Source organism: Mustela nigripes, chromosome 5, assembly GCF_022355385.1.
Source record: "Mustela nigripes isolate SB6536 chromosome 5, MUSNIG.SB6536, whole genome shotgun sequence".
Classification (NCBI taxonomy): Eukaryota; Metazoa; Chordata; class Mammalia; order Carnivora; family Mustelidae; genus Mustela; species Mustela nigripes.
Window position 1 is genome coordinate 133,281,137 of NC_081561.1, and position 18,926 is coordinate 133,300,062.

At 38.6% G+C, this 18,926-nt stretch overlaps 2 protein-coding genes and 1 long non-coding RNA gene across 5 annotated transcripts in view; 1 reads left to right on the forward strand and 2 right to left on the reverse strand.

Annotated features, from left to right (window-relative positions):
- NT5DC1 (5'-nucleotidase domain containing 1) overlaps positions 1–5,658 on the forward strand; it is a 138,471-nt gene extending 132,813 nt beyond the window's left edge. For 2 of the 3 annotated variants that reach the window (XM_059401241.1, XM_059401239.1), the window contains one exon: positions 3,949–5,658. In XM_059401241.1, the coding sequence (XP_059257224.1) occupies positions 3,949–4,029 (81 nt within the window). In that variant the 3' untranslated portion in view covers positions 4,030–5,658. The remainder of the gene's footprint in view (positions 1–3,948) is intronic. The other variant, XM_059401240.1, reaches the window with a different exon arrangement.
- On the reverse strand, positions 2,180–8,632 carry LOC132018383 (uncharacterized). The gene is made up of 2 exons (XR_009404520.1): positions 7,576–8,632; positions 2,180–2,429 (listed from the first exon to the last, which is right to left on the reverse strand). It is a non-coding gene; the product is annotated as an uncharacterized LOC132018383 (long non-coding RNA).
- A 4,055-nt stretch (positions 8,633–12,687) lies between these two features.
- Positions 12,688–15,169, reverse strand: TSPYL4 (TSPY like 4). Its single transcript, XM_059401242.1, has one exon. It carries the CDS (start codon positions 15,061–15,063, stop codon positions 13,813–13,815), a length of 1,251 nt encoding a protein of 416 aa, XP_059257225.1. The 5' UTR covers positions 15,064–15,169; the 3' UTR covers positions 12,688–13,812.
- Positions 15,170–18,926: the final 3,757 nt, after the last annotated feature.

Sequence of the window (18,926 nt, forward strand, 5' to 3'; positions counted from 1 at the left end):
CTCAGTGGGTTAAGCCTCTGCCTTCGGCTCAGGTCATGATCTCAGAGTCCTGGGATGGAGCCCCGCATCGGGCTCTCTGCTAGTGGGGAGCCTGCTTCCCCCCTCTGCCTCCCTCTCTGCCTACTTGTGATCTCTCTCTGTCAAATAAATAAATAAAATCTTTAAAAAAAAAAAAAGAGTATGGTAGGTATTGATAAGTCAAAAATGCATGTTGTAATCTCTAGGATAACTAAACAAAGAAACCATAATGAGATACATACTAGCTAATTATGTAAAATGATTTTAAAATCGAAAAGAAAAAAAATGGAAAGAATATGAAAAATAAATAAGACATGGAGAATATTCAGTAAGGTGACCGATTTTTAAAGCTGAGTAATTATATTAAGTATAGATGGCAAAAATCTCTGATTAAAATCCTGAATGAAATAACAAAGCCAACTTTGGGTTGTTCAGAAAAGACATCTCTGAAATACAAGGACACAGGAAGTTTAAATATCAAAGGATGGCAAGAGATAATACCTTGCTAATGATAACTAAAAGAGTTAGCTATACTAATGTGAAAGAAAGTAGACATTAAGGAAAAAACCCATTATTAACATGAAGGAGAATTACTTCTTAATAGTAAATTCAGTTCTCAGAACTATGTATCTGAAAGTCTGAGGCATTCACAGGTCCCTGATTAAGATCAGAACTTAAATCCCTCCATTATCTTAAAACCAAGAAACCACTGAAAAAATCCATTCTGCTTTGCAGAAGTATATGCTTTTGCTTGCTTATTAGTTTCCTGAAGTTCCTCTCAGAATTTGGCAACATGCCTGAGGAAAAAACCAGCAGGGTCCAGTTCTCCACCTATTCCTTTATGGCAGATTCCTAGCCCCTCAAATTTTGTGTGCACCCCTTCAAAGACTGCCTAAACTCTACTAAGGTTTTTCTGCTGCTAGTAACTGCCCCTGCCTCCAGGAAGAATTCAGGTGCATAAGAGAAAAAGCTGTGGCAGAATGTCCACTCACTCTCTGCTTGCTAGGCCTTCCCAGAACCTGGGTACTCCGGTCTTACGATGATGATGATATGATGACAATTACAACCCTAAAATACATAGAACCTGCCCAAAAGTCCATTCTCTATGCCAGTGTACAAACCCATTATCAGTATATACTCATTAAAATAATATCTCATTAGTTTCAAAGGATAGTTTAATTTTCATTTTGTTCCATGCTTATACACATGAAATTAAAGAAAGATAACCTAAATATACTTATTCCTTTTACAATTTTCCTGTAAAATAAACAGAACGTGTAACTTGAAGGAAGGGGCTAGCCCAGAATTAAACAATTATTTTCAGTTTTTCTATTTCACTCTTCCTTTATTTCAAAGTGATTTGATTTTATAGTGAGAGAATAAAGTAATGTGTTAGTAGAAGCCGATGAATTATTGTAGTAGTACGTGCATAAAAACCGGGTCAAAGGGACATGGTTATGAAATAGTAAGAAAGTCGAAGTAAAGTGAACCTTCATTATTCTAGGATTTAAATATTTCTCCAAAGAATGAGAAAATAACCCCCTCGCCATCTTCTGGGGGGGAATCACCTCTCCTTAAAGAAGCAGTACGAACAGTGCATCTCCCATTTTCATCTCCCAAAAGCTTTCTTCCATAGCCTCCTGGAAAAGAACTTGGTGCTAGGCTTTTGTCTTCTACCTTTTCTCAGGAGAAGATATTAAGAAGGACTTAACAGTCGTCAAACAAAGCTAAACATGTACCAATTTTTTGTGGGGAAAGGAGGAATTAATAGGTCATACTCAGTTGTTTTGATGTCCAGGATACTTCCTCAAAAAGCAAAGTGTTAGTCTCTAACTTCGCACTCTGCTATGTTCACATTCTCATATAGAAGTTTTATCTCACAGAAAACTTGAAATTGACTAGTTCAGTAGCATATTCAGTAAAGTCGGATATTACTATATAATCTACCATATCTCTCAAGCAAGAAAAATGGCTGGGAGAAAAATACTGACGGCTTATGGCTTCAGGCATATTGAGGATAGAACCTTTACATATATGTTATCCTGCTAATACCTCTTAAAAAAAGATCCAAGAGTTGTTCTGTTTCTGTTCTATTTTACATTGAACTTAATGTTCAAAGATATTTGTTCATTTTGGCTCACTTCATTTAATTGCTAGGCAATATGGTTGATAGGATAGTTTATTTAATACACGGAGTTTAATAGAATATTGTTGTGGCAAAGAAGAATTCCGTTTTTATCTGCTTTTGTCTTTTCTTCCAAAGAGCACCAGAAATGACTTTCTTGTAACAGAGATGCCATTCTTTCCCTCTTGTTGAATCCCCAGTCTGGAGATCCTTGTTTTAATAGAAGAGTCATCTGATCTCACCTGGTTATACAATGCCAGATTTCTTAATGGATCTTTTCTGCTACCTGAAAGAGAAAATGTTTGCTTTAAATGACATAGGAGGTGAAAAACAAATACTCCCCTTTGCCTCTTAAAACCTTTTTTGTATTCAGGAAATGTTTCTTTCTTAATGAATATCGTATTAGATTTGGTTATTTCATTGACATATAAATACAAAAATTCATATTTATAGATTTTATAAGTTTGCACTTGCAAGCTATGGACATTATAATGACTAGTTTGTAAGCACTATGATAATGTAACCATTTTTAACCTTATAGTAATAGCTACACAGAGACCTAGACATTTACTTTAGCAAATGTATAGGAAAGACCGAGAAGATGATGACTGTTTGAAGTGAGCCTGTATTATTTTAGTGGCATATCAGAAATCCAAGACCTCAGATACATGATTTTAGAAACTCATTGTTAACAAATTTACTTTCCAATGCCTTTTTAATGTTTGGCTCAAAATATACCACAGCTAAGTGAGCAGTCAAGACCGATGAAACTCACTAATATTGGGAAGTTTTTCTGTTTACATCATCTTGGGCTTCTCAGGCATCAGAAAGGCAGTATCCTGCTTCCCAGTTTCTACACTGGTGTTTTCCTCTACTACTTGGGATTGATGATTCTCACTGGCATTTAATATAAAGTATAATTTTTATACTAGTGTCATTTTCAAAGTACTCAGTACTTCCAAATGATGTTTTACTTGTGAGATTTTTGAAATAAGGATTATTGCCCAGTATCTTCATGTGGACTGAGTATCATAACATGGCATGTATCATAGTGTTTTACTTGTAATATTTCTGGTAATGTTGCCTTGGAAGTCATTTGGGAAGATGATATCTGAAGGCTAGCTTTTGAGAAACTTAAAGATGTCACAGTGCCTCACCATTAATAAAGTATGCATTTTATGTTCTCTCTCCCAGTTTCCCTTGCGGCTATGTACACACACACACGTGTGTGCGCGCACATGTGCGTGTGTGTGTGTGTGAGAGAGAGAGAGGAGGGGGGTGATTATATGGAGAAAGCTGCCATACTGTCTATATTAAAATTCTTATTTATCTAAGCATTCAAAAATTATTCTTAGTAGCTCTCTTATTACTATTACTTATTACTCTTATTACTAAGGGCCAAGAAGATTATTCGTTCTCATTTATCAGTTACATGATGCTCTGAGTAGAGCCCGAGAGACTTTTAAATTAAAAAAAAAAAAATAGGTGAGCATGCCTATTTTATATGTTAACTTCTGTACAGAGAATGTTAAAATTAAACTCACTAGTTAGATCTCTTAAGATGATTTATAAAACTTCTAAATGTATCTTGACTTAAATATTATTGTAAATTTTATAGAGAAAAACATCTATACTCTTCATGTTATGTGCAACCTATCCAGGTGACAAAAGAAATATTAAAATTCTAAAAATCACAAAATTCTAAAAAAATAAGTTTTATTACCAATGACTCAAATTTTGATTTGTTTATAGTTATGAATGGCCTTTTTAGATCTGCCAAGTAATAATTTTTTTTTTTCCCCCAGAATTACCCCTGGACTACAGATTTTCAAGATTCTCTTCCAGCAGTTCAAAAACAGCTGGCTATTATCCAAACCCTCCACTGATCTTATCAAATAATGAGACACTGACAACCAAATAAACGGTCTTATCTGAAAAAGGAAGAACCATATATGCAACAAGTGTACTGTAAAAATATTACCTTTCAAAAATACTGTAAAATGCTTTATAGGAACAAATTATTAATGATAACTGACCAAGAAATTGATGTTTTTCCACAGGTCTCCTTTCTGTATAGACCATCTTGATGTGCAGCAATTCTCATTAGATTAAAATCACAGTATCTTATAACTGAAAAGAACCTTAATATTTTCTATATGGATAGTTCTGAGATTAGGATTCACCTAGGGATTAGGACTCATCTGTGTAATATATACACATATTCACACAGGCAAACACATACATATTGACACACATGCCTAGACCAGTGGCTCTCAAAGTGTAGTCCCCAAACCACTAGCACGGCATCACCTGAGAATCTGATAGAAATACAAATTTGCATGCCCCACACAAGGCCTGCAGAATCAGAAGCTCAGGGAATGCTACCCAGCAAGCAACCTGTGTTTTAATATTGGTTTAATTGGTCTGGAAATATAGATGAGCATTGACATCTTTACCTGCCCCAAGAAAAATGTAGCCAGAATTGGGAATAACTGATCTATATCTGTTTCTTCCATTTATAACCAAAAACACTGAGTCTAGTGAGAACAAACTATCCAAGCTATCTATCAGGTTTTATGCTATTCTTACATTTTCCAAAACAAGGAGCTAAAGATTTCTTGTGAAATCAGTATGGGCCAGAAAAGAGATGAGAAACAACTCTTTCAACCTCTAATATTACTTATAAGGGTTCCCCCCCCCAATAATGTTAAAGGCTATATAATTAGTTTTCATTCATCTTAAGGTATATATTCTCAATGGGACAAAAATTAGTTCTTGGGGTGAAAAAAAATTAGATAATGCAGTGAATTGTGCTCCTCCAAAACTCAACCCTACCCAGTAAATCTTATTCTTCAGCATTAATTTCTCTCGTTAGGGAGAAATAGCATTTAAAGTTAAATTTATTAATTAAATTTAATTTGGTTGAATTTAATTTTTCTGGAGGGGGAGGGGAGATAGTAATGAAAAAAAGATTGAGAAAAACCCTTTAAGAGGTTTTATAGTTATACTACAACCCAGGATCACTGTGTTCCATGAGCTTTGTATAGTCCTCTAATAGTAGCTACTTGTAGTAAGATGTCTGGAGCCAGAAGTTTACAATAAATTCCTGGTTACTGTTTTATGTTATAATTTCACTCTCTCCATGTCAGAAAACACAATGGTCGCTATCATTATTTTACCTGGATTGTAGCAGAGAACTTAACATATTGATGCATGTAATGAAAAGATAAATATTTCATTAAATTTTTAAATGCTCAAATAATCCCAAATGTATTACGGGAATGAGTATCTCAGGGTGGGTAAACAGTTACTGAAATTTTTTCCTTAATGTCAGTAGCTCTGTTTGATATCTACTAATAAGTATATGGTAATGTATTTGAAATTGATTTCCAAAATCTTATTGGAATATGGTAACAAACACACAATCAGCTTAGGGCTAAATGAAAGATACTGTCTCATGTATGCAAATAGATATTTAATTTCTCTAAAAATAAAGCTATTTTTTCTTATGTGAATTTATTTTGTCAATGGGAAAGAAGAATGTATCTTTAAATGCTTATAAACTGCTATTATTAATATGAAAAATGAGAACCCCAAAATATGTTAATTACACATTTTTGTCACTAAGGAGTGAAAAAAATGGGCTCAAGTTCAAAGTTCTCATCCTACTTTTACCTCTAGTTAGGAAAGGGGTCCCAACAAGTAACCAACTACCCAATCAGACCTGTTTTTTTCATCTTGTCAAAAGACAAGGTGAAGGTTTATTTCCAAGTTTCCTACCATCATTCCAGCAGACTCAGTTCTTCTAATGAATGCTGTTTTTCTGTTGAACTATAATTAGACCTTTTAAGTTTTTTTATTTCATTTTTTCTAAAAAGTGCCAGTGTTTCTAATTGTGTATGAAAAGTAAAAATAATTTTTAAATGGCACTATAAAAATTAAAAAGAGAAGAAAAGCTCTATATTCTTTAATAAAGTTAAATGAAGAAAGCTGGAAAATTGTGTAAGTGGACAGAGGATTTAAATTTAATATTAGCATGTAGGCAAACATTCACCATCTGAAAGATGACTAAAAATAGATACAAGAGATTTTAGATTTTCTTTGCTGGCCACTTTTGATCTCATCAGCAGAGGAGAGATCTGAATGTCACAATGGTAAAAGTTTGTCAGAATTTGGTTTCTGGAATATTGAGGTAGCAGAAAATTCAGTTAAACCATGAATTAATTGCAATCTAAAATCAACTAAAGGGGATTCTTGAAATTCATGGGTCTGAACTGCACAGGTCTGCTTATATGCAAATGTTTCTTTCTACAGTACTGTAAATATATTTTCCTTATGATTTTAATGCTTTTTTCTAGCTTACTTTATTATAAAAATGTAGCATATAATACATATACAAACTATGTGTTAATGTTATCAGTTAACAGTAGGGTATTAGTAGTCAAGTTTGGCAGGGTTGTCAAACATTACACAGATTTTTTACTATGCAAGGGGGAGGGGGCCCTAATTCCCATATTGTTCAAGAGTCAACTGTACTTCTGAGTTTTTTAACCTGAAATCAGGTATTACACCCACCAATTTTCATATCCAACAACTTTAAATATATTTAAAGCAAAAAAAAAAAAAATACACACACACGTATATATACACACTTATATATGTATACCCACACTTTAATTGAATTGGTGTGAATGAAACTCAAATCTATATGATTATTATATATAACAAACCAGCATAAAATAGAATGTCAAACTCTCATAACCTTGACTATATTAAAGTCATATGGGTAGCTTTTTCTTAAATATGTTACAGTAACATACCCTTACCTCTTCTCAGGGTGTTGAGAAGAAGGTTATTGTAAGAGTTGACCTCCAGAGTACTGTAAGACAGGGATATACTCAAGAGTTAACTCACCCAGTGTGCTGCCCATGAAAATCCTTGGGCATGGTCCAGTCCACATTGGGTGAATTCAAAAAGGTGTCTCTTGTTGGTCTCTAGAATCATCCTCAGAAATAATGGTAAAAAAATAATGGCAAAGAGTGCTAACTCTTCACCAGGCTACTTCATGTACCCTATTTATCCCCTACAGCATGCCTATAAGGTGTGCATAACTAAAATTTCACAGAGAAGGACATTGAAATTCACGGAGGTTAAATAACATAATTACTCAAAACTGTACTGTTACTAAGGATCAGAGTCTGTACATGAGCCCAAGTTTCACCCCAGAACTCATGACCTTAGTTGATTGACACCTTAAAGTCTTCCAACATTGTAAGATTGGGGCAAATTATCAGTCTAAAACCACACTTCAAATTTAACAGTCACACCACAGCAGGACATGTAAGGGATTACAAATAAAGACACAGGCTCTGTCCTAAAGTAACAATTTAGTAAAAAAATAATAAAGCAAAGATCTATGACCTAGAACTTACCTGGGAGAGTAAAATAGAAAACCAAGAATCACGGAGTCCTAAAATGTATAATGAAGTCTACTCTTCTTAGAAGCCACATATACTAAAGTCATCAGTAAGCAGGTCTATTCTTTCTTCATATTCAGGTTCAAATGTTCACCTTGCATACTTAGCAAATTTCCCCTCTGGTGCTGAGAAAACCAAAATGGAAAAGGAATAATGAAGACTGATCCAAGTAAACTTAATGGGAGATGGGATATCTGGGCCTATTGAGAGAAGTTGGGTCAGGTCATTAATTAGAAAAACTACTACAATATTACATAGACTGCTTGACAGTTTTCCATACCGTGCACCTGTTTCTCAGTCTTTAAAAGAAGAAAAAAAAAAACACCCTTATTTTACTTTATTGGTGCTTTGGCGTTGGCACTTTCTTGGTAAAGATTAAAACTTAATATAGTTTAATAATGAGAAGGATGGGGCACCTGACTGGCTCACAGTTGGTAGAGCATGAGACTCTTGATCTTGGATGTGAGTTTAGCCTCATCTTGGGGGGTAGCGTGTACTTAAAATTAAAAAAAAAAAAAAAAAAACTTTAAAAAATTAATTAAAATAAATTACTAGAACCTATTAAAAGCAATCACTATGTTGAATCAATTAGAAAATACTCAAATTCTCTAAATTTAATACAAATGTCAACATTTTACAGTTCCTAGCAACTAAATTTCATAAATATTTAAAGTCCTTTTTGTACATTTACTCCCTTTGATGAAGTCAACAAACTGCTAATTTCATTCATTTTTGTGGCAATTATCAAATTGCATTTGTAGGGCGCCTGGGTGGCTCAATGGGTTAGAGCCTCTGCCTTTGGCTCAGGTCATGATCTCGGGGCCCTGGGATCGAGGCCCACATCTGGCTCTCTGCTCAGCAGGAAGCCTGCTTCCCCATCTCTCTCTGCCTGCCTCTCTGCCTACTTGTGATCTCTCTGTCAAATAAATAAATAAAATATTTAAGAAAAAAAAAAGATTGCATTTGTAAATTTCCGTAGTGTTTTAATCTGTGACTGTATGGAACCGTGTATTAAGTGATAAAAAGTAACCTTTCAAAGACCAATCATGGATGCCTGGTGGCTCAGTCGTTAAGTGTCTGCCTTCAGCTCAGGTCATGATCCCAGGATCCTGGGATCAAGTCCCACATCAGGCTCCTTTTGCCTGCCACTCTCCCTGCTTGTGCTCTCTTTCTTTCTGACAGATAAATAAAATCCTAAAAAAAAAAAAAAGAAAAAAGAACCAATCATGAATGAATGAAGAATAACTTCAACTGAGTCCTGATTATTCACATAAATGAGTTTTGTTTTATGCCAAATTTAGTACAGATATTTATAACAGTGGAAGATACCCTAGGCTTGAAATAAAAAAATATACATTTCAGTGACTTGCATCTTAAGCACATTTACTTCAACTTTCTGAGCCTGTTTTCTCAAATATTTAAATGGAGATAGTAAGATCTGTGTCAGAACTATAAAAGTAACAGAACACAAATGGATGTGCCAGACATACCAGGATTTCCTGAGACTGTCAAACTAGAGACAGTATCTTTGACACAAATCAGATATCCAAGGCTCAACTGTGAGTCTGTGGAGCAGGGGATTCAATAACAATACAGGTAATTTTTGTTTCTATGATAAACACTGATTACAGAAACGACTCAACTAGACATAAAGGAGAAGCAGAAACAGCAACAGCAGTAGTGGGAGATGGGACCCTGAGTATGGAAAGCTAGAGAAGCCTTTTGTCATTGTCAAGTCTTAGCTGAATATCCAGAAATGGAAAAGAATGCTTCTGGAGATTCTGTTATGTGGGGTCCCGGGAAATTATGAAGGATGACCCTACTAACAGCAATATGGTCTGAGCAGACCAAATGATACTTGGTGAACAGAGGAGAGAACCTCACTTAACATACTTGGAGGTCTGCATAAGGAATAATTTGGGTCTAGAATTGAAAAAGAAAAAAAGCCAATGAAAAGAAATGGGGCAGGGATATGGGAGTAAACCAATTAATTTGTAAGTGAAAACTACATAATGTCTAACTGAGTCTAACTTAACAGAACAGAAATCTAACAAATGACTGGCACCAACCTATTAGAAAAATGAATACCATTGGTTACAGCTGATGATAAACCAAGGGCAACAAAAATGACACTTTTCTGACCATGTCCAGAAAGGAGAGAATGCTTGAAACAGGTGCTTGACAATGCAAAAAACCGATCAGTGAACTGAAAAGGTAAAATAGACTATGGAGTTTGGATCAGAGTATAGTTTGCAAAGAAAACCTAGCTCTCTGAAACTTAAGTTCTCCAGGTCTAGAAAAAATATATACTTAAGTAAAACCTGCAAGTATGAATTGCATCAAGAGTCAGCGGGTCCCTTTAATAATAATTTGAGGCCATTTATGTAAAATTTTTGTTTAGATGGCTAAAAATACCATTCATTTTCACAGGTCTTGCAATATCCACAGCCCCCTCAACTCCAGAGAATACAGAAGTATTTAGCTCTAAAACCTTCATGTGACAGTTGCTGAGTAGCAAAACATTACTAATTAGATGTCTGAGATCATTTGTTTCTAGACACTACATGTCAATCACAATTTTTGTTATTCTTTCTTTTTAGAGCACGACAGTGTTGTAAGAAAAGAAATTAAGCACTTACAGAGTACAGTAATTAATTTCTTCCAAAAGTCTATCTTAAGCTCACTGAGAAAAAAAGAAGATCAGTTAAATGTAGTAAACAAGAATGGTGCCTTAAAAATTGTTTCCACTAAGCGAAGTTAGAGAAAGACAAATACCATTATTTCATTCATTCATATGAATTTAAGAAACAAACAAGAAAAGGGGGAAAAAAAGACAAAAGGAGAAACAGACTCTTATTTATAGAGAACAAACTGATGGCTACCAGAGGGGCGAGGGTGAGGGTGTGGGTTAAATGGGTGATGGGGATTAGGAGTACACTTGCTAAGATGAGTACAGGGTGTTATATGAAATTGTTAAATCACTGTATTGTAGGCCTGAAGCTAATATAACACTGTATGTTAATTAACTGGAATTAAAATAAAAACTTAAAAAGCCAAAAATGTTTTCTACTAACAACACTGTTTAGTACAGACTAAAATAAAAAAATAAAAAAAAAAAAAAAGTGCTTCAGTTGCCTTCAAGAACTGCACTAGTTGAATAGGAAAAATTTTGTTCATGAGCATAAAGTTAGTTAGTCTTCTTATTTACCATTTTTCAAGAAAAAAGTCCTAGAAATTTGGTGGCTTTTTTTTTTTTTTTGAAGTTCAGGGCAATGCTTACTGTGACAATTTGGTAACTTTAATGATTTCCCAACCTTTTATTAGCCTAGACAACACAGAACTTTATTTTTATTTTTTGGTGAAAACAAGAAGTACAGCAGTGACAGACTTTATTTTTCCTTTGCGCACATATAAGAAGACTGAAGTACTTAACGATCCTCATTTAGTCTGACAGAGCAATTCTACAAGTACGTACACTGGTTAGGAACGTAAGATGTGAAGTACAACATTACCATTAGGGCAAGAAATATCAAGACAATAGAGCTGTGTTTTTCTTCTTGAGATTACTTTCACAAGACAGCAACAATTTGCAAAATTTCAGAGATCACATTCAAATTATATTTCTTAGAATAGAACTATATATGAAGACAGACCAGAACAAGCTGATATATTAATGACTATTCACAGGTTTCATACTGCACAGGGACAATTTTGATATTTTTGCACACATTCTCAATTACAAGCAAAAAGCAGGCCTGTAAATGTCAATTTTGCCAGCAAGCAAAAACAGAGAAAGGAATTAATAGGATTCTACTCAAATACAGTGAAATAAGGAGCACATACCATTAATCTTCCACACAGAAAATATTTCCACACAGAAAAATATCCTACGATAATAGAGAGAAAACATTCAGCCTTGCATTTTTGTGTACAAAAATCGACTGGTGAATTCAAGGGAATTAGGGAAAAGTACTCCAAGCATCCTCTTCAAACACCAACCACTTTGATTCTCCCACCTTCCTGGGAAAAGCTTCAGGGACCTCTCCCCACCACCCCCAACCCTGCAGGGTTCCAATCTTTTCCGTGCCTTTCCAAGAATACTCCACAGCAGGTTCATTTCTTTTCTGAAATGAACAGGTTTCAGGTTCCTCCGCCTACAGTACCCTCCCCACTTGCTGTGCCCTGGCCTCCCAAACACACAGAGCTTACGGGAAAGGCCTTCAAAAAAAAGGAGAAAGGCAGAGGGTCATTACTATCACTACATACCACCCAAGAAAGACAGCCCTGACTGCTGTCCCCCCTACTAGAAACTGTCCTGGAACTCCAGACAGACACCACACATCCTCATAGACCCCTAGGAGGGAAGCTTGGCATCTCCCACATGTAGATTCAGCTGCTCCCTAGTTTTGGGGGGACAGAAGCAGGGAAAGAAATGCGGAAGTGCAGGAGAACCAGAAAGGCCAGGATGGAGGCCCCTGGGACATCAGAGCAGCAATAAAGTTGAGGACAGAGGTGACCCTCAAAATGCTGCCCTGTGTTATTTCTAAGTGATCCAAGGCCACCACCCCCCAAATTTCCAAGTCTGGAAAAGAAAGGTGAAAAGAAAAAAAAGAGTGAAAAGAAGTAGAGTGAAAGTAAGTTTTGGTTGCTTTACACCACAACCTGCTCGGGTCTGCCTTAAATCCATCCCTGTGAGGCCCCCTGTCTTTCCCCTCTGCCTCTCAAACTAAACTCAGGAAACACAGGTGTTGGTAAATGGACAGGGGGAAAGGGTGGGGTTGTCAAAGCTGGCCCAAAAGAACACTGCACATAACTCAACCTACACAGGTCTCCCTTTGAAACTTTCAGACCCTACTAAAAACAGAGTAGGGGGAGGCATGAAGGCAAAAGAGCACAGATAGAGATCTGGAGTCTATTGTGCAGTGAGTGCCTTTCTCCCTCTGGACACAGTCAAGTTGAGAGCAAATAAAACAAAAAGCCTGCTTTTGCCAGTCTGATTTTGTTTCTGATCTATAACTGTTTAGGGAGGGAGGGAGGGAGAGGGAAGCGGGGGGGGGGGGGGGGGGTGGGGGATAAAAAACAGACCCCACAAACCAGAATGACCTCTCCCCCAGTGCCCTCACCCCAGCAACTTTCCTGCTATCATTCTGAGAATGAGTGCAAGAGTTAGCAGGGGGATGCCTAACAAAGTTGGCCAGATTCAGGGCGGTTGGTTGGCTACAGCTCAGAAAGCCTAACTGCTGGAAGGGAACCATTACCAGCCTTGCTTTGGGCACCATCACATATGCCTGCCCAAGCTGCCCAACAGCCAATTGGGTTTATAGGTACCATCTGATGGGGCAGGGGGTTGGAGGGGAAGTTCCCTATGTGCTGCCTGGGAGCTTAAATCCACAGACAGTTGCTGAGGAAGCAGGCAAAGCTCATCCAGAAGGCTAAGAGCAGGTTTGGGTGGGCCACAGCACAGACCTTCATACTCACCTGTCAGTACCTGTTCACAAAGCAGAGTGCCCAAAGGCAAAAGAAGACTAATGCAGTTAACACTGAACACCTCTCATCTGTTACCTCATTCATGCCTAGTAGCCACCCACCAGCCACCTTATTCTGCCACATAACAAGCTGGGTGGATGGCACAGGCCAGGAAGGCAGGTAGGAACCAGTCAGTGGTAGGCAGAATGTCCAGTTTGGGTTGACGGCTGGCATCATCTAGATCAGCTTCATCTTGCAGCAGTGAAATTCAAAGAACTTGACATACAGTACACGGGTATCAGGAGGACAGTCAGCATAGAGTATGAAGCCCAGCTAGTTATCTGCAAAGGTATTTCAAGCTTCTTTGTGGTAGATAACCACTTAAAAAACTCGGAGAAGACCATGGTCACAGACAGGGCCCAAGGCATGCAAAGGAAGGCAGTGTCTATCTATCTACAGCATCATGTGCTTGGCATGAAGCAGTACAAGGCCATGCACTTGGAACATGTAACAGGATACAGAAGAGCATAAAGGTCCAGAGGAAGAAGAACACAAGCGTATAAGAGTCAACCTTGCAACTGACTGTTGGAGATTTAGAAGAACCAAAGGATAAAATAGTCCAGTGTGAAGAAAAAGCAAATAGCAGACTGCATGCTGTTGGCTAAGCACAGGTTCAAAGGGAGGTGGCCAGGAGACTTGTGCTGGAGCTTCTCACAAGGTCATCAGTTAGCCAGACTGGAACCTGAAGGACCTGGGGCTCTCCACTGGCTGCCTTGCTGGGTCTCGGATTCCACGGCGAGGCCCTTCACCCATCAGGTAGTACTGTAGGGGATTGGGCCACAGTTCTGCTTTGATAATCTCGGCAATCCTGTCGAATTCTAGGAGGCTGTGGTCTGAGAACCAGTTAAAGAAACTGGGGATAGTGTTTCCTTCCCGGTTCCTGTGGATATGGGACTGGGGGTCTTGGCCCCTGTGCCAGCGGATTGGAGTGGAAAGAGACACCACCCTTCCGGAGGATCTGCGCTCATATTCTTTGACAAGCCCCTCGTTTCGGAAGTAGGGGTTGCTCTGAAAGATGAACTTGAATTTGCAGCCGGCTCTTGGGTGTTTGAGCTCCTCCACCTCCAAATTGATCATGTACCTCATCATGTCTTCATCTTGGCCACTGATCATAGGTGACAGCTGGGGGTGGTTCCGAAAGGCAGTGACCCAGAAACCTGGGATATTCTGGATAATGAAACTTCTGCGCTGCATATGAAGCCTTCGCATGCGGCCAAACTTGCGCTCCAGCTGAAGGAAGGCCCTGTCGGCCTGGGCATTTACGTTGGACAGCTCCTGATCGATGGCCTCCAGGGAATCCATGCAGTTACTGATCTTCGGGGCCTTGCCCCGGGCCTCCTCTTTCAGTCCTCCTCCCACCTTCTTCTCCTTCTGCATCGCCTTCTTTTCCTCCACCACCTCCTCTGCTCCCCCCTCCTTTCCCGCAGCCGCTGAAGCGGCGCACTTTTTGGTCGTCATGTCCTTGGCCTTCGCCCCAGGCATCATCTGAGACCCCAGCCCCCCTGCGCCACAGGCTTCTAGAGCTTTCTCCCCAGCAGGGCCCTGCGGCTCTCTAGGCTGACAGCCATTTTCCTGGCTATTGTCGGTCGCCACCGCGGCGGAGGCTGAGGCAGGGGCGGCTGCCAAGCCTTCCGTGGGGAGCAGAACCTCTCTCTGCCCCGATCTGGTCGCTACACGGCCGCGACTCCCAAAAATGCGAACGCGGAGCACCGGGGCACAACTAGCCGGGTTCTGGGGTGCGCCTCCCTCCGCGGCGGTCTCCAAACTGCCCTCACCTGTGTCCGCCATCACCGGCGTCGCCTCGGTTTCCTCGCCCTGGCACTGGTTTAGGTCCGGATGTCCCGGGGCAGGCTCGGCAGTAGTTTGGCCGCAGTCTTGAGCGGCAGCAAGATCGTTGCCCTCGTCCAGGCCGCTCATTTTGGTAAAAGGCAGACCTGCAGGAGGAGAGCGTCGCTTGTCCTCCGCAGAAGCCGCGCTCCGCCCCGATCCACCCCTCTCTTCGACTCTGGCGGATGCTGCTATGACAACCGGTGACGTCACGGCAGCGGCGCCGGCACTTCGCGCGAGACTTCGCGGAGCCTTGTGATGATCTCAGTCGAGGGTATCCCTTTGTCTCTGTGTGGTGAGATGTGTTTCGTCCTCTTGGAAAGGGTTTGATTTGCACGACTGGGGGCAGACCAAATCCAAACATGTGAGAGTTGTGTTAATGTGCATTTCAAAGGCTCCGGATGAAATTCTAAGCCACCTACGCTCTTAAATTTCTCTTAAAATATTTACTTAAAGGTTAAGTCATTGTTCAAGTGGGTCAGCTCATAGGGCCTTTGGTGGATAGGAAGGTGGATTCAGCAGTTCACATGCCTGCTTTCTTAATGTACATATTCATGACTGTTACTGAAGAATCGAGATGAGGGGCACCTCAGTGGTTCAGTGGGTTAAGCCTCTACGTTCGGTTCAGGTCATGATTTCAGGGTCCTAGATGGAGCCCCGAATTGGGCTCTCTGCTCAGCAGGAAGCCTGCTCCCCACGCCTCCCCCGCACCTGCGATCTCTCTTTCTGTCAAATAAATAAATAAACTCTTTAAAAAAAAGAATTGAGATGAGCGGAGTTTCATCTTTAAGAGAACTGTTGGTCTAAAAACTTAGGGGGGAAAAAAAAACTTAGGAACAGTGGAAAACTTTTTTCATCCTAATAAGACAGAATGAATTATTTCGTGTGTTTATGTATGTTGGCCAGCACCTATAAAGATGTTGGACAATATTTCCTCTTCATTTTTAACTAATATGAGTAGCAAATGTATTTTCTGTATTTAGAGTTGACCCGTTGACCCGTTGACCCTATATAATCCTTATATAAAAGGAGTTCTTGCTTTATAATGCTTGTAGGCATGGAGCCAGCAAATAGTTGCCAAAATTTGCCCCTGTGATAATTTACTGCGGGACAGAAGTAATAATCAACTGTTTGCAGGCACTGAAACTAGTAATTGTCCAAATTAGCATATTTTAAGTAACACTCAATGCTAATGTTAAAATATTTACTTAAAATTTGTCTTTTCAAGTCAGCTCATACGACTCATCTAACAGTGATGTCAACTCTGTTCTAGGTGTTGTTTTGTTAATCCTTAGATGAATGCAAGAAACAAAGAAAACTTAAATTTTGCATATTTTTGTTTAACATTTTAAATTCATGTTAGAAAAAAATGTTTATGATTATAAATAACTCTTTTTAATAGAAACTACACTACAGAGCACCCCAGCTTATGATCACTTTTAAATTAGGGCTCAGAAGAGGATCCAATGAAAAGTAAGGATGTAGGAGAAACGGATTTGCAAAAAAGGTAGGTAATATTGAGGGAAGTAGTGCAGACCCTGTGCAACTAAGAATGAGGTGCTCATAGAAAGATACTGGCTGACATTACAGAGAGACAGCCTCTCATGCGGCTTCATCATTTACCTCACAAAAGTTTACTAGAAAATTTATAAACAATTAAGATGTTTTTGTACCCCCTAGTCAGCCTACTCAAGGACAGACTGTCCAGACTGACTCATGCACCCAACCAGATAACCCACAACAGTTGTGCAAACAAGATTCACTCTTCTCAGGCTACAATTACTTTTCTCTCCTTTTTTCCCTCTTTTAATAAATTCTATTTTGTCTCTGTGGGGTGAAATCAGTGTACTGATTTATCCTCTTTCTAAATAAGTAAACAATGTATTATAATTAAGTGACTTTATAATTAAGTGATTTTATAACTTTGGGTTATTCTTTGACACAACTCTGTTTCCTTTCTTAAGGAGTTTTTGTACTGTGGAAGGATTGATCCTCTAGAATTATAACCTGAGCCAAGAAGCAGAGAAGCAGCAAATGTTGAATGAAAGCTCCTTTGCCATACAAGAAAGAATTTGCTATTTGCAATGGAAAATTAGAAAATTACTAAAGACTACTACTACCTGTGAACCTTTTTTCTCATTGCATGTGTCAAACTTTTTAATAGACTTTTTATCTCCACTACTTGAAACATCCCCATGCCTAGCTTTGATTATTCCTGTCAATGGAATCATTTTCCATTAATGACAACCTGCCCATTCTTGAAACTCCATTCAATCCTACCTCATGTAGATTGCACTAGGCATTTTAATTCATTTAATTTCATAAACAAGGACCCAGGAATCACAGAGAAGTTAACTCACTCATGGTGAGATATTAATTGCCAAACTGCCTCTTCTCATCTCCTATGTATAACCTTTCCTTATCACCTTACCATTCTTTTTTTTTTTTAATTTTATTTATTTGTTTGACAGATTACAAGTAGGCACAGAGGCAGGCAGAGAGAGAGAGAGGAGGAAGCAGGCTCCCTGCTAAGCAGGGATCCCGATGCGGGGCTCGATCCCAGGACCCTGGGACCATGACCTGTGCTGAAGTTAGAGGCTTTAACCCACTGAGCCACCCAGGTGCCCCTCACCTTACCATTCTTATAGTCCTCTGAATTTCCGTAACTCTTATGACTTCGCCATGCAAATTAGAACTTATCTTTTATCTTTAACCTTCTTGGTGGTTTTGTGCAGATGGGTCTCCTCATCCCAGCTAGACAAGGATGGCTGCACAGTGACTTCTTCCTTGGCATCTACTGCAGGATAGCCCAGTGACTATCTCATTGAAGATTGTAATGAATTTCATTATTTGATTAAATGAAAAATTTTATAGGTTTTACCAAAGTGAATGAGTATGCTAGTATTTTGAGTTCAGTGGATATATATTACAGGTATGAATCATTTTATTTGCATATTAGAATATAGGATATTTGGTACACAACAAAGCCTGTTCTGCTGGCAACTGACAATAAGCCTCACTACAGAGAAAAAGATGTATCAGTAATATGACCATATGGAAAAATATTAGCAGGAAATGCCATGAAAATCTAAGAGGTTATTTTCATTTGCCACAAGACTAGGACTGTAACAAAAGTTCAAACAAATTAATACAGTCAAATAGGAATGACTTTACTAAAGTGTATAGTAAATACTGGAAGATTTAGGAAATACCCACTGTTGTTAATCTTGAACAAGTTTGTCTTTTTCAAAATGATAGGGTTTCTGGATATATATTCACTACACTTATTGTCTTCTAAATGTGTAATCTTATTTAATCCTCAAAACAGCCCTGTGAAGTAACAATATTATGACCTCCATTTTACATACCTCAGAAGGAATTCAACCAAAGAACTGAGTGGTTTATCCACTGTCACACAACAGCGATAGAGCCATAATCTGAACCCAGATAATCTGACTCAAGAACCTGCACATTCATTATATTGTCAGCAATTCTGCACAACATATAAAATTCAAAAGCACTTTCTTAGAAATAAGACCATATGACTTATTTATGACTATCATATGACTATCCCAATTTAATGTTAAATATTATCATCCTATTCCCCTCTGTCCACCCAGAAAGATACTAACAATTATTAGAGAAGTGCCCAGTTACTAAAATGAGATACAGGAATTCATGATCTTGGATTCAATGCTGTGAGTCAACAGTTTTCAGTCCATCAGATGTAACATTCTCTTTGTTCCTTTATTATTTCTTTATTGGTATTGTGTAGATCATCTTATTGGAGGAGGGCAAAAGACATGGGCTGCATTTCTATCTCTGCCTTCATGAGCAACGGAAATTTGGACAAGTGGTTTAATTTTTTAATCTAAATTTCCACATTTTATAAAATGGGAATCATAAAGGGCACCTGGCTGGCTCAGTCAGAGGTGCATGCAACTTTTGATCTT

Coding starts and splice junctions, on each gene's coding strand:
- TSPYL4 (XM_059401242.1), bottom strand. CDS start 15,063: ATGAGCGGCCTGGACGAGGGCAACGATCTTGCTGCCGCTCAAGACTGC.